At 28.7% G+C, this 15,209-nt stretch overlaps 2 protein-coding genes across 3 annotated transcripts in view; one reads left to right on the top strand and one right to left on the bottom strand.

Moving 5' to 3' along the window:
• The window catches only part of LOC106678961 (alpha-L-fucosidase), a gene marked incomplete in the record, with an annotated part of 11,149 nt that extends 8,202 nt beyond the window's left edge, over positions 1-2,947 (bottom strand). The window contains 4 exon segments of the mRNA XM_067045518.1: positions 1,913-2,019; positions 2,091-2,250; positions 2,330-2,646; positions 2,782-2,947. Of these exon segments, the coding sequence (XP_066901619.1) occupies positions 1,913-2,019; positions 2,091-2,250; positions 2,330-2,618 (556 nt within the window).
• A 97-nt stretch (positions 2,948-3,044) lies between these two features.
• On the top strand, positions 3,045-14,471 carry Spindly (spindle apparatus coiled-coil protein 1 spindly). 2 transcript variants are annotated; one of them, XM_014417834.3, is made up of 10 exons: positions 3,045-3,144; positions 6,821-6,980; positions 7,057-7,221; positions 7,290-7,448; positions 8,084-8,263; positions 9,311-9,520; positions 9,606-9,704; positions 10,791-10,909; positions 11,642-11,811; positions 14,273-14,471. In XM_014417834.3, the coding sequence occupies exons 2-10, from the start codon at positions 6,918-6,920 to the stop codon at positions 14,428-14,430; spliced, it is 1,323 nt and encodes a 440-aa protein (XP_014273320.1). In that variant the 5' UTR covers positions 3,045-3,144; positions 6,821-6,917; the 3' UTR covers positions 14,431-14,471. The 2 variants fall into 2 exon arrangements, with proteins under 2 accessions (XP_014273320.1, XP_014273319.1); XM_014417833.3 differs by lacking the exon at positions 3,045-3,144 and adding an exon at positions 6,492-6,717.
• Positions 14,472-15,209: the final 738 nt, after the last annotated feature.

Genomic DNA, 15,209 nt, shown 5'->3' with positions numbered 1-15,209 from the left:
CCCCCCCCGATCTTAACTGAAAAGGACATGTTGGGTGTTTGTTTATCTATTGATTGAGTGTAGAATCATTTCTATCCATATCATAGAACATTCTCTTGAAGTGAGTAGACGCCTTACATTGGAGTAGTCCTCTGGAACTGTAATCATAAAAAATATTATGTCATTACAACCTAGATAGTTCTTGTGCTCTGCACTTCATACGGAAATACTGAAACTTTCCTTAGGCAACTCAATGAGACGAAGTTGTGTTAACCATCATGCTCATCATCCACATTTGTATAAGCTAATGTTATTATACCCAAAAAAAATCAGAGGTGTATTAAAACTAGAAGATATAATGAGTCCAGGATTTTCATGAATTTAAAGAATTCCGGACTGATTAAATCTTCTTGTTTTATTACACCTCTGATAATATTTTTTTGGACATAATAATAATATCTTACACGTATGCAGATGATGTGCTTGATAGTAAACACCACTTCATCTCCTTTTTTATCCAAAGGTCATTAACATTACGTTCTTATCACGTTTATTTAGGGAGAATCAATGTGTTTACTTTGTATAATCTGATTGTAAGAACAAACTTTATATATGTTGTCTCAATGATTGCCTATTTAAGGTAAAATTTTAAACCCTTTAAAGGATATAGGTTCAAAACTTTGACTAACATTGGTCATTATTGGATTCTAGAAATTTCAAAGGATGATATCTCATCACTTCTTTTATTTCTGAGAAACATATACTCTCAGTATAGAAGTAAACTTAGCCTACTTTTTGTAATTTATAGCATATTATTAAGTCATAAATCAAGTTTGCTGATTAATAGAAGGAACAACTAAAGAGTGAGTATCTTATCACTGTGATAAAAAACTCATAAAATTCAGTAATATTAACTTTGTTCTTCAGTTATGTGGGGGATGAATGGGGTCTAATAAAGTTAATCAATCTGTCATACTTAAAAAGATAATTTAGTATTAATTACATTTAATTAATAATTTAATGTAATATTAAATTACTGCAATTTTATTTCAACTACTAGTAAATTACCACTTAATCTAATGTAATACAATTTCATGTTCATTGCCTTTACCAAATTAAATTTAGGTTAAAGAACATAATTTATTTTTTTTACTTTAAAATCAAAAGTGTTTCGCAATTCTAGAACAAGCTACATTTTATCCCATTCTTTCTTTGTGGCTTTCTGAATTGTAAATTTGTATTTAAAATTCAATAATATGTAAATAAATAACTAAACAAATTAAATAAAAATTCTAATTAATATTTTTAAAAAATATTTATATTAGATTTAAAGGATCTTATTAACCTAATAAATTTTCTCCTGTTTTTGAATAAAAAGGAAATCAAAAAAATTACAATGCCCTTAAAACTAAATATTTTCACCTAAACCTCAATATCAATGCAAATATTTTTAAAAGATCTACTCCAAAATAGATCATGTCTGGAAAAAAGTTGAGGAAAAATGCACTTTCCTCCTAAGCATACAGAAAAAAGGGCACTATATAAAGACATTGAAATATATTGAATTAATCCAAAATATAAGGCAGGAAAGATTAGAAAAAAGTACTCGAATGTTGTTTAAAAATTGTAGCATTTATAGTTTTAACATACTTGAAGCCCAAGAAAGGGATACTTAATCTTATAATAATAGACTGGAAAATAAATCCATATATCAACCATAGAATCAATGTCTAGAAATTTATTTTTGAAAGTATATTCAGTAAATTTTCTAACTGAAAATGAATTATTTTAAAGTGGATCATTTTTTCTAAAATTAATCAAAGATAAGATTTACCGACAACTAAATTATGTAGCAATAATTTTTTTTTCATTGGCAATAATTGTATTGCTGTAAAGATTACAATGTTTTTCAACTTTCTTAAACATTTATTACCTATAATATCTTTATGAGGTCCAACATCAACTGAATTCCAGCTATAAGCAAATGTTGAAGGCCATAATGAGTAACCATCATGATGTTTACTAGTCAGAACAACATATCTGAAAATTGAATACTTAATTAAAATTTTTTGGTAAAACCTAAAAAAATATATATATTCTATTGAACATACTTAGCACCAGATTTTTCAATAAGATCTGCCCACTCGGTGGCGTTGAAAAATTCTGCAGTAAAGTCATTTGCAAAATCTTGATATGTAAAACCAGGTTTATAGTTCTTCTCCATAAATTCTGTAATTTCCTGCTGAGCTTTTACATTTGGAGATGGATTGCCTAAAAAAATGAGATCTTACAAATATTACTTTCATTTACATTAACATTACAAACTTGATATTACTTCTTGAAGTTTTACCCTTCCAATCAATCCAAAACCACTCAGAGCAAATGCTAGGAACAGCATAGACTCCCCAGTGAATGAAAATGCCAACTTTCACTTTATCGAACCATGAAGGTAAAATTCTTGCATCTAGGCTGCTCCAATTAGGATCATAATGCTTTAATTGACTAGGAGGCAATGGTGGAGGTCTGACTTTACCCTCTTTTAAAAGGGGTGATTTTATATCAATCGCCCAACTTGATAAAAATGTTGCAATAATACAAATCAAGCAAATAAGGCGGTGTACATTACTATTTCTAGTCATTACTACTAAGACAAGGCTGATTTCAAATCTGAAAAAAAAAATTGTCAGTAAATTCAAACTGAGATTGAAAATTACATTATAAATGTACCTGATTTATGAATCAAACAAAATAAAATATAATTATTAAGAATCAAATTATTTATTAAAAATAATTTATAATTACAATATTGGACAGGTTGACAGCTCCCAGATTCAAAGAAACAGAAACAATGATAACAAGTCAGATAAGTCATTGGTCTAGTAAATGTTGACTGGGTTCGGTCGAAAATGCACGAAGTTTAACGAATGAAAACGATTTCATAAGCTTATTGTCAATCAATACTTATCAATTGATGGCATACATCTCGACATTGTTTGCTATCCTAAATGGCAATCATGTAATTTAGGAAAATCAGAGATCCTTGACACGTAGCCCCAATCATTTGAAGTGTAACCCTTTAAACAAGTTTTCTTTTGTGGTTAGGGATCATTAACATTCTCAACTCCATCATAAAACACTGTATTACTTTGTTCATTTTATTTTGAGGTAAATTAGGTCTAGTAAAACATATCGTTAAAATTATAGTATTAGAGCTGTACTTAACGCCTTAATCCAGCTAAATAGTACGTTGACATACAATATTGACTAGGGTCTTGGCCTTAGCATATTTTTATATATATTATAGTATTCCCCCTTTACTCTGGATTTATTTAATGGTTATTATGTATTAATTATTTTGTTTTTCAAGTAGAATAAGAAACAAAGATTGTTGATCATATAAAATGAGTGTAATGTATAAAAAATTACAAAAACCAAAAGATACTTCCTGTAAAATTGGGAACAATTATTTTGTTGTAAAATTAAGTCAGATCCTTTATTTTTAGCGTCTTTTGGGACCATTAAATATAAGTTTTCGTATATTTAAATGAGACATTAGGACTAGATTTTTGGATGTATTCATTTTCTTCTGAAATCCCGCGTTCAAGAAAAAATATATAACCCCTCACAATTTTTCTAAATCCAACGTTACTAGAACTGTCGGAAAAATGAAGTTCCGTTCAGTATAAATATCTTTTATAGATTTTAAGCCTTTATGTGGAGGAAAAAGTAGTTTCAAACAAAGAATACTTTTCAAACGTTTTATTACTTGATATCTCCGGATCTAATTTTTTTTACAGAGGTCACACCATTTTATGCACCATTTTAGAGCAGTTTAGATAGTGCTAAATCACTTTTAAGCTTCAAGTTTCAAGTAGTCTTGTTGAAGTCATTGAAAAAAATCAAAGGACAGAGTAAAGCGAAAAGATTTCAGAAAAATTCAGCTTTAGGTTTATTCTAAGAAAAGTAATTTACAAATAATTTAAACTTTTAAAAAATAAAGTTCTATCAAGTATAGTTGAATAAATATAAAAATATATATATTTTTTCAACTGGTCAATGAATAAATAAAACAAATGTGCCAATATGGAGAATAAAAACTCATTTTAATCCTGATATTGGTTTAAAAAGCTTCTTATCTAATAAGACAGCTTAGAAAAGTGAAGCCTTTTAACTTGGTAACTAAGTTAATTACACATTGTAAATGAACTAAAACACAAAATTGACATATTGGCTATACCCCACATTCGTGATTTTTATATGAAAGAACAACTTGTTGGGCAAACTAACAACTGGTTGGAGTCCCACGATGTCTGAAGACTTGTGCTACAGGTGTCTATAGCGATATCCACCTTGTATAAAAAAAAATTATACCTTATGAATCATTTAATAGCTCCAGAAATTAAAAGTTTACATACAGTGTTTCATGGTTTAGGGGATATCAGGACCGAATGAAAATATGAATTAAGGATCCCAAAACAAGGAAAATATTGTAAAAATAAAATATTGCGTCCGTTAATACTTTGTTTAGGAGATATTCAAATCCAAAGATTCTCATTGTTATGAATTATTTATGCTATAATAAATAAGTGTAAATATTTTTTAACTAATTTATTAATGAAATGTAAAGATTAACTTTCTTATCAAGTGTTGTTCAAAGTGATTACCTGTAGTGTCCTAACTAATGAAAATATGAATTAAGGATCCCAAAAAAAGAAAAATATTTCCTGTGGGTGCCCTTTAAAGCTTTGTTTAGGAGATATTCAAGTCCAAAGATTCTCAATGTTATGAATTATTTATGCTATAATAAATAAGTGTAAATGTTTTTTTAACTAATTTATTAATGAAATGTAAAAATTAACTTTCTTATCAAGTGTTGTTCAAAATGATTACTTTGAGCAATCAGGCAGGCTCGGCATCGTTCTTACACAGCAGTGGCCGAACAGTACTTGCTACACAACTTTCAATTATCCTTCCTAAAGATTTGAGATCATTGTCTGGGCTTTCTAGAAAATCTTTTTAATGTCAAACTAAACTAAAAATCAACTTTATAAAATGGGCATCCCTTCGTAGGAAATATGTTTTGGATCCTTAATTCATATTTTCCGTTAGGACACTCAACCCTTAAACACTGTAATTCTAATACGTGCAAGAACTTGATTTTTTTTTTTCAGATTTCAATGTGACAATTTATTTGATAATGGTCCATATATTTCAAATTTACTGCCGTGCCTATAAGGAGGAGTTATACATGATAGTAACAAAATTTTTAAATTTAAGAGACAAACAAAGTGGTGATGGCCCAGCAAAAAATTAAAAATGTTCAAAAGTCAGTTAGGGTGATTTAACTAACAAGGGAGAAGGCTTCGCACATGGGATTGCTGATTTCAATGAAACTTTTTTTTACTATACGAGTCGAAAAATATTAGGGACGTGTCCCAGGGTTCTTGCAAATGCGCCCAAGAAGCCGATAGAAAATGTTTTACATATTTTCTGAAAATTTTATTTGCATATATTTTATTTATTTGCTCTGCGTGTATTTAATGATTAGTAAATACCAATCGGTTTTTTTTTTGTGTGTAAAATAAGAACAAAAGATTATTGATCGTATTAAATGAGTTTAATGAAGAAATAGTTGATCGAGGATATATAAAGAGAAGACTGGGGCTGCGGTCAGTGAAGAACGCAAATAAGTAACAACTTATTTATTAGTGCCAACTTTTCGGCTAGAATTTCAAGCCTTCATCAGGGCTAAGAACAAAAAAACAAGATAACAACCATAGTGAATCAAAGGAATTACAGAATGATCAGAAAATAACTAACAATATAGATACATAACTATTGTTGAAAAAAATGTACAGTCTAAGTTTTATAAGAAAATAAAGGATAGCTAATAGATAAAATAAACAAATATGAATATGAATGTGAAAATCTAGTTTGAAATATATGTACAAAAAATTATTTAAAATTAAAGTTATAAAAAAGTGAGAAAGAAAATATATGTAAGTAAGATACTAGAATGATAAAAATAAAGTTATATTAGCCAAAAGGAGTGTGTCCAAGTACGTCCTTAAGGGGGGGGGGAGAGTAGAGGGTATGTCATCCTCCACATTATTTGAAAACCCAAAAACTTTTCAATTGTGTAGGAATGTGATTAACTACTTCCAACTGCGGAAATTGAGGTACAACATTATTCATAGAGGTTATTATCCTCATATTGGCTTTCAAAGCCTATTAAGAGAATTCATTTTTCTAAGAATGTTTAGAAAATATGAATTAATTAAAAGGATTCTCAGGTCCTGGCTTATTAGGAAATTCGGTAAAAATTGTTGGTAAATTTTAGATTTTATCCTTTCTTTCAACAAGTTTGTTGCAGCAACACTCATGAAGGTTTGTCCAAATGACAAAAGATCTCTATTGAAGTATTTTTGTTATGTAGGAATTTATGAATTTATCATAGTAATTCTACAAAAGCCGTGGGGGGTGACGGTGCAGCTGACGAAGCTAATGTCTGCAGTTACGGCACCCCCAAGGTTCAGCTGATTATTGCTACTGAAGATCCTACAACTTATTGTCAGGCTGAAACGCAGTCGCACATTATTAATAATTTTTACTTATTAAACTGTATTTTCAACTTTGACCGCACCCCAACTAATATCTCATCAAATTACGTCTACGGTCAACTGTATCTACTCCATTAAGTAAAACCATATTTATAATATTGCCTAAGTATGTCAACAGGTATGAACTAAATAACAGTTTAATTAATATAAATAATTTATCAACATTTTTATAGCATAATGGATTATATTATCAAAATATACCAAACATGTTTTAATTACAGCACAACACTGCCTAACGGTTAATTCAGTTCAAATTTGACCGCTTCGGTTTGTTTATTTTGTCACCTTGTTCATAACATTTAAATTAAAAACCAAATCATGGAGTGCAGTTCTATTTCCTCGAATAATGTTACTTTCGATTCACAATCACTACAGATAGAGGTAAATTGGTTTTCTTTCATTCTTTAAAAATGATTAACTGTATAGTATATATAATATTCATTATTATCTTCAATAGGAATTGCAACAGCAACTTTATAGAGCTAACCAGCAATTAGAAAGCGGCAACTTAATTAATATTGAGTTGGAGCACGAAATTGATAGACTCCAAGCAATAATTGATGTGAAAGACAATGATGGAAAAATGAGAAAAGCTGAGCTGACCAAACAATTCAATGAGAAGGTAATATTGCATAGATGCATGTATTTTAAATTATATTAAGGAAACAATTAATTGCATTCTCTTTCTAGATGAACAACTTGAAATGTCAGTTTGAGGAAGAGAGAGAGAAAGCTAATAATGAAATAGCAGATTTAAAACATAAAATTGAATGTACAAAGGCCAATGTTGTCAAAGCAGATGTTTGCTCTGAGGAAGAGACATTGAAAGATTTAGTCACGTCCCTCAAGGTAATATTTTAGTAATGTTTCTTTACCATACAAATGGATTTTTGCCCTTGTCAGTAAAATTGACTTTTTTTTTGAGAATACATAAGATAATAATTTATTATAGTAGTCAATTTATTAATTTTAGCTTGTTGATCTTGTCATAAGAATCAAACTTTAACATATTCGCTTACCAATAATTCTGAGCGGATTTGGCCTCTGTGATCTAATTAATAATAATGATAGCAAAAGTAGGAATATTAATAGTGAATAGTAAGTAATAATAATGGTAACAGTAGGAATTTAGAATATTGCAAACTCCCGCTGTTCAGCTTTTTTGTTCAGTCTAATCTAAATGATTGATACAAAAAGTACATTAATTTTCTTAATTTTGGATCTAAGAAGGAAATTTAAATAGTTACTAAATAAAATTCCCAATTTAGACATACTTGCTTTACTACAGACATAATTATATCTTAATTTACTTTAATCTTATTAAATTACTTAATTTAATTGTAGTTATCTCATCAGGATATCGCTTATAATAAAATAAGTAAAGGATCAGGCGTTATAATCTTATTTCCTCTTTTTTAAAAATCTTTATTTGATTTTTGTTAATATGGTTTAAGATAATAATATGTTACCTTACTATATTTTAGGATGAATTGAAGGAATTGAAAGAAGAATTAGCTGAGTGTAAAACTATTAACCACAATATTGAATTAACAAATTCTCAATTGGCTATCAAATCAAAGGAATTGGAAGAAACCTTGGACATTACCAAAGAAATGCTCAAATCAAAAACAGAAACACTTATGTCCACAATTGAGGCTTTCGAGGTAAATATTTATTATAATTACACTGATATGATTCTCTACAATAGATATTTCTATCACTAGTTTATAAAACTTTACTAGTTTTATTAACCTAGGTTTTTAACAGAATTATATATAATAATTCTGAATCACTACTACAACATGTTAGGTGGGTATCTACTCACTTGTACACAATGAGAAAACAGTTGACCATTGTCAATTATGAGCGAGCGACGTGTATGTATGAGAATTTCATTTAATACTACAATCTCAAATGAAAAGAATTCGTTTAGGATTTGTTTACCTCTTGATGTTGCGGAAGTTGACAACTGAGATCTATTATAATAATGGTGTTGGTTATAACCCACAACAATAGAACATTGTGTTGAGTAAATATTGGAGTTGGGCTATCCAACTGTTGATTTATGGAAGGATGAGAATGGTTTTGGTTTTTCTACATTAAAGTCCTTTCAAACCATAAAAAACGGGCTGTAGTGTTAGTACATTAACGAGGCTGTACTGCTGGGAATTCTTTAATTTCAGAAATCATCACCATTAAAGTTAGTTTTGTACCTGGGTATGGATCTTGAGAGACACTTGAAGCTTTTAGTCCACTTACACCAGAAGACCAGAACAATTAGGACAAGGTCCTGCCCTTTGCACCATTTATTTATAACACCAGTGCTATCACTCAGGCTTCAGTCTAAGAAAGCATTGAGACTATTGCATCACACAGTAGTATGGGGAACTGCTGTTCAGTATTGCAGTATAGAATACTGGTTCAAATTTTAGGACCACCACAATTTTTTGAGTAAACCTATACCTTTTGGAATAAATAAATAAAAATAAAAATTGTTATAAGAAATGAAACTTTAATGCAGCAAAAATACATGAAATTATAAAATTTGGGAGAAACAAAAATGCATATGAGATCAAGCTAGGTGTCTTAAAACTATATATATACTATATGAATTTCCAATTGGTCTTGAAATTTGATTACGATTATAAAATTATATCACAATCTAAGTCATGAAAATATTTCTAAATTTATAATCTTTATGTTGAAAACAGGAATTGAAAGAAGAAAAAGCTTTGATGTCAAGTGAGTTAGCAATTTTGAAAGCTGGACCTCTTGAAAACAAGGAGAGAGGAAACTCTTTATTTTCAGAAGTAGACATAAAAAGGCAAGCAATTGAAAAAAAGATGGAAATTTTGCGAAATAAATATTTACAAGCAAAGAAAATTCTTGCTGTAAAAAATAATGAAATGGAAAGACTAAAGGTTTGTGGTATATTTAAGTTCATTGACATTGTTGGTATGTGACATGTTTTGATCGTATATTCAAAATGTTTTATTATAAATATAGGCTGAAAATAGAAAAATTCAAATGTTTTGGGATGAAGAAGTATCTAATGTAAAACAAAGGGAACAGAAGCTACTAGAAAGTTATAAACAAACTAATGAGGTAAGTTATTGTTTTTTTTTTTCATTTTATCATTGTCTTAGATCATATTTAATTTTAATAATGTTATTATTGAACATGTATTATGGTATAACTCTATTCATTTATGTTATATATATTTTTGAATATTTCTTTTGGAATCAACTGGAATTATAATTAAATTAAATTAAACATTGGCGCGACAGACCATGGAGGTCCAAGACCTCGTGCGATGTACTTAGGAAATACATCATGCGTTTCATGACATGGTTTTCATAGGGTGGGTCCGTCACTCCCACGTCTATTTTTGTGAGTGGCACCCATTGGTTTATACACCTCACAAATGCCCAGGGGGGAGGGGGGGCTGTGGCCATGCTACTACCGTCACCCCCTGGAATTATAATGCATTAAATGTAAATACAAGGTGAATGTGAGACAAATATATATTACTGTTTAATCAAAAAGAGTAAATCTGGAAGGATAATAAGTAATTTTACTTCTAAAATGTAGAACTCGGCGCAAAAAAAAAGGAGACAGATTGGGAAGAAAAATTGTTGTGGTTTAATTAGGCTTAAGATATGTCAATAGATTCGAGAGATACAGTCTTTATCAACTTAATGATTAATAGTTTTAGGTTCCAGATGAGTACTTATAGATTCCGAAATAAGCTGTTTTTATGGTTGGGGACTGTAGAAAGAATAGATGATTGGTCAAAGTTAAAAGAATGATTGAGGGTCAGTGTGTATTTAGGAAGTTAATTAAACTTAATTTTACAACGTAACCTACAGCAGTTAGTATTTCCTGCAATAAGTATTTTATGAAAAAATAATAACTTTTCAGATGGGAAGTGTTGGAGTGGTGGGTAAAGCTCAACTTTGATTTGAGGGCTGTAAAGTACCAAGCCTTTTGATTTGTGTCACTTTAAAAATACTAGCTTTATGTTTCTGAAGCTATCTTCTGTTGGAGTTTCCCATTAAAACTGATTAACTATCTTTTTACAATCTTTATTTTGATGCGAATTGTCTTATATACAAAATTATTTCCACAAATATGTGTATGATTCTAAGATTCTTTTTTATTTTTGTCTTTTTTTTTTTTTGTTCAATTTAGGAACTTCGTTCACTAATTCATAAGTTGGAATTGAGACCTGAATCTCCAGAAATAATTACTATTTCTGATAAAGATATGTCAAATATGCAATGGATTCATACAATCATAGATAAAGCTAGGTAAATTTTACATTTGTTATCATTTGTTGATCCATTTTTCAAACTTTTATTCCAGTTTTTAAATATCTAATGTAGTAAAACAGTGTAAAATAACATCTAAAGCCAACATCACTGACTTACATTTAGAAAAAAAAATGTAGAATCAGAAAAAGTAAAAAAAGATTCTTTTCTATTTTATATGACTAAAATAATAAAAATGAATTATTTAAAATATAAATCAGTAACTTGCTGGGCTGTGTTGTAAATAGGAAAAATCATTTATGACTAATTTTTTTTTATTTTGTTTATGTTGTTACATATTACTTCATTATTTTTTTCATTGTACAGTAATTTTGGCTATTAAAATGTTATAGACTGCAGTTTGGTTTTTAAATTAAACATGTACTCATCTTGAGAGATGAAATATTAATGCATGATTATGTTCTTAACTCAAGACTAGATCTATTATTTCTGTGACACCTGTGAATAGTGAATGAAATGCAATTTTATGAATTTCAATTTATGCATTTATATGATATTTTTTCTCTTTCTTTGTATCTATTGGTCCAAGTGATTTGGGTACTATGATGAAGGGTATTTCCTTGTGAATACTCAATTAAATAAACCCTGAAATTAACTTTTACTTTCAAATTTTCAATTGAATTTTCTTTACTATTCGGTCACTACATTATGCTTCTGTTCATCGGTGCCACAGATTTATAACATTGTACTAAATTGATCTAAATATTCCAGGGCAGAATCCCGAGATTTGAGGAAAGCATATGAAAATAAAGCATGTGACATGTTGTTAGTTGAAGAAAATCTATATGGTATGAGTATTGAAATAAAAAATTTGAAAAAACAGGCAATAAAAGATAAAGCACAAATTGATGAGTTACAATCTAAATTAAACGCTTTTGAGAGTAAGTTGACTCTTCATTCTACTAATTTTTATTTTCTTCTTCTTTTACATAAGTAATTTAAAAGCCTCAGTCCACTTTTGCCTCTCATTTCTATCTCTGGCCATTTTGGATATTTAGCTCATATATTTCCATGGAAATCCTATATGCATTACTCTATGTATAAAGAAGTTAATTGGTTGGGTGCTAGAGAGTATTGGCTGAAGCTAATGTGCCTCACAAGATAAGTCATTTACTCAGGGGTTTCTTAGGATCTAGGAAAAAGATTAGTAAAGATACATCACATCATGAGGAGTTGTAGGGCGCACTACAGTTGCCAGCTTGGAGTGGAGTGTTTTCAATGCTGCAACAGCAAGATAGCTCAACCAACTTTCAAGGAATATTTGCTCAGTAGCCTTCTTCTGCAAGGCTTGCTGTTGACAACTCCTGAAAGAGGACTAGGCGAGTGCACTCTAAAGCCTTCATCGTTATCTTTAGCTACTCTTTTTCTCCCCTTCACCTTTTATTGTTTTTTTATTTTTATCTAATTAACTGGGTTTTTTTCTTGTTATTTTCTTTCTTTATAACATTTTCTTTTTAAGAATGCAATATAAAACTGATGGAACTGATAAGTATTTTATATTACAATTGATCGTGATCTGTTAATGTTTCAAAGAATTTGTATTTTTGTCTGTCTGGCCCTAAGATAATCAGTCAATCTCTCTATAGATCTACTTACTATTAGGATATCTTTAGAGTCCACCTGAATAAGAAAGTTTCTTAGTTTTAACTCAGTTTGAGCTCTGAAGAAATATCTATCACTCTTGAAACGGTAAATGAAGAGATTGAGTTGTTGCTTTAGATGTATAGGTTTGTTTTTACAATTACCATATCATACTCATTCTTGTAAACAATATAATATCAAGAAAGTTTATCAACACACAAACAATTGGTAAAACTGCATACTTTATAATAACTGTCTTTAAAACAGTTTACGTTGACCCACTGGAAAGTATCACTTCAGTTTTATAGTTATGATTCAGCTATTCGTAAAATCATAGTAAAGAACAAAACATGTGATCAGTAGTATCCATACAATACACTATGATCAGTATCCATCATGGTGCTGTGCAAGCTAACCTTCAAATGAGGTTTGTTCAGCACCTAATTCGCATGCTATCTCAAAAACTGTTCAGTCTTTGACACAGGGGCCCAATTTACTTTCTACATACCTAGGTATTAATGTCTGTGCCAAAATCTTTAAAACCCAATTTGTACTGTCTCGTTCTGCTGACTTATCTCTGTCAGGGTTCGGAAACCTATCCCTTTTTGCAAGGACTTGAATTAATTCCAGAAAGAATATAAGAATCAAAATTGGGATTTGTCACTTCTCCATGAAATTCCCTTTCATTTGATACCTCATTCATCAAAATCCATCTCTCCTAAAAGGCAGAAGAGGATCAATACTAGTGTATTATATATACATACGATTATTATAGATTGTATAATGCTCTTAAATAGAACTTCTCTAGATTACTATAAATTAAAGAGGTGAAATTTAACTCAAAATTGTTTTTTGAGCTAGCGAGAGTTGATTATAAATTCTCTGGTATGTTTGTTTTGGAGTTACAGTGTTGGACATAGACAATCAATATTTATAGTTATCTGAAGCTCTTGTAATGTCAGTATAGCTTATTTGAATAAGGGCTTCCAAAGAGTCACTACTGTAAATGTTAGGTAGATCAATGATTAAAAATAAAAAATATTCCAAATACATGCTAAATCCTAATCTGCACCCACATGAAATCATGTTCATTTTTTTGGGAGTGAATTTATTATTAATATTAAGATTTGAAATGTTGAAAATGTTCCATTGATTGGTTGCTATAAAAAAAATTTTTTTTATGTTTTCCATTTAAAATTAAGTCCTAGGATACTTTTTAGATGTAAAAAAATTAACAAATGAATAAATGTAATCTAATTATATTAATTATTCCTGGTTTCTATACAATTCCTTCAATGAACAAGTTTTTTTTTTTATACCGTGGTTCTAAATTTAAACATTTAGAATTTTATATAAATAGTATTTTATATTTCTATTGTTTATAAAATAGAATATCAATAGTCTGAGGTCTTGAAAAGAGATTATCAGTTGCTTGTTGGTCTCTTTGATGAACTGATGAACTTTAAATACTTTTTAATTGAATTCTAAAATATTTATAATACTGGTGATAAGAATTGTTAAATACTATATAAAGAACTTCAATTTTCCAGCCTTGGAGAAATAGTATAGATCAGGCTGATGCTTTCACTTCAAAAATATATCTTGTTATTAGTATTAGTAATTTACTTATTGAAAAAAAGGTATTGCATACATTTTTTTTTATTCCCTTTTTAGAAATGAAAACGAATGGTTATTATTTCCCATTTCATAAAATATTTATTAATGTTCCCTCATAAAAAAGTGATTGTATGTTGATTCCAGATCCAGATAATACAATAATACCTGAAGAAAAGGGAGATAGTATTAATAAAAAAGATGATTTAAAGGATCAAGAAAAGAAACTTGCAGCTAATGGTGCTATATCTTCTAAAACTGTTAGGTTTGCTGAGGATTTCAAGAAAAGTTTGGCTCTAACTTAATTTTTAGTTTTAGTTCAAACTATCATCGCATAGAAAATATTTTTAAAAAAATTGAAGAATTTAATATTCTATAACTTTAATCTCCCTATTTGCTATATTAGGAGCTGTATTTATTTATAAACATTATATTTTAATTTATAATATTGTTCATTAATGATTTTAACATAATCTATTTTTAAATATATGCACCTTGTTTTATAATATTTATTAATCTTTTAAATTTTGTGTCATTACAAAATATTTTTTGATGTTTCCTATAATAAAACTTTTAATTTATTTGAAAAAAAAAATTGTTTCAAATTAATCCGTTGTTAAATAGCAGCAATTATTACAGATAAATTTAATTCTTCTTGTTTAACATTATATTTGTGTGTAAATAATTGTATATGAAAAGATTTTATATTTTTCCTTCATGACTGTAAATGTTTTTAATTATAAATGAATAAGGCTTGTGCAAAGTGTGTATATATATGTTTATATAGTTTTTACTGTAAAATTTAATAAACTAATATTTAGAATAAAGAAATTTTTTATATATTTTAATTTTTTTTTTTTTTTAAACTTGAAATTCATTTTACGAGATTTTTTAAAAAGGGTCATTGATATTTGCAGATATATTTGTTATAGGCTATTTATTTTTTTTATTTTTACCTCAGAAATTCAGTAAATTAAAAATTTTTAGGTAATAATATTTACATAATCTTCTTAAAATTTGATAGCATTATGTCTCTTCATTACCTTATTTTGTCATTATTCCATGCAATTTCAAAGAATTCATT

The sequence above is a fragment of the Halyomorpha halys genome, unplaced genomic scaffold (genome assembly GCF_000696795.3).
Source record: "Halyomorpha halys isolate HHAL.00 unplaced genomic scaffold, Hhal_1.1 Scaffold170.1, whole genome shotgun sequence".
Classification (NCBI taxonomy): Eukaryota; Metazoa; Arthropoda; class Insecta; order Hemiptera; family Pentatomidae; genus Halyomorpha; species Halyomorpha halys.
Note: the sequence above shows the minus strand (reverse complement) of the source record. Positions and strands in the feature narration are given on the sequence as shown.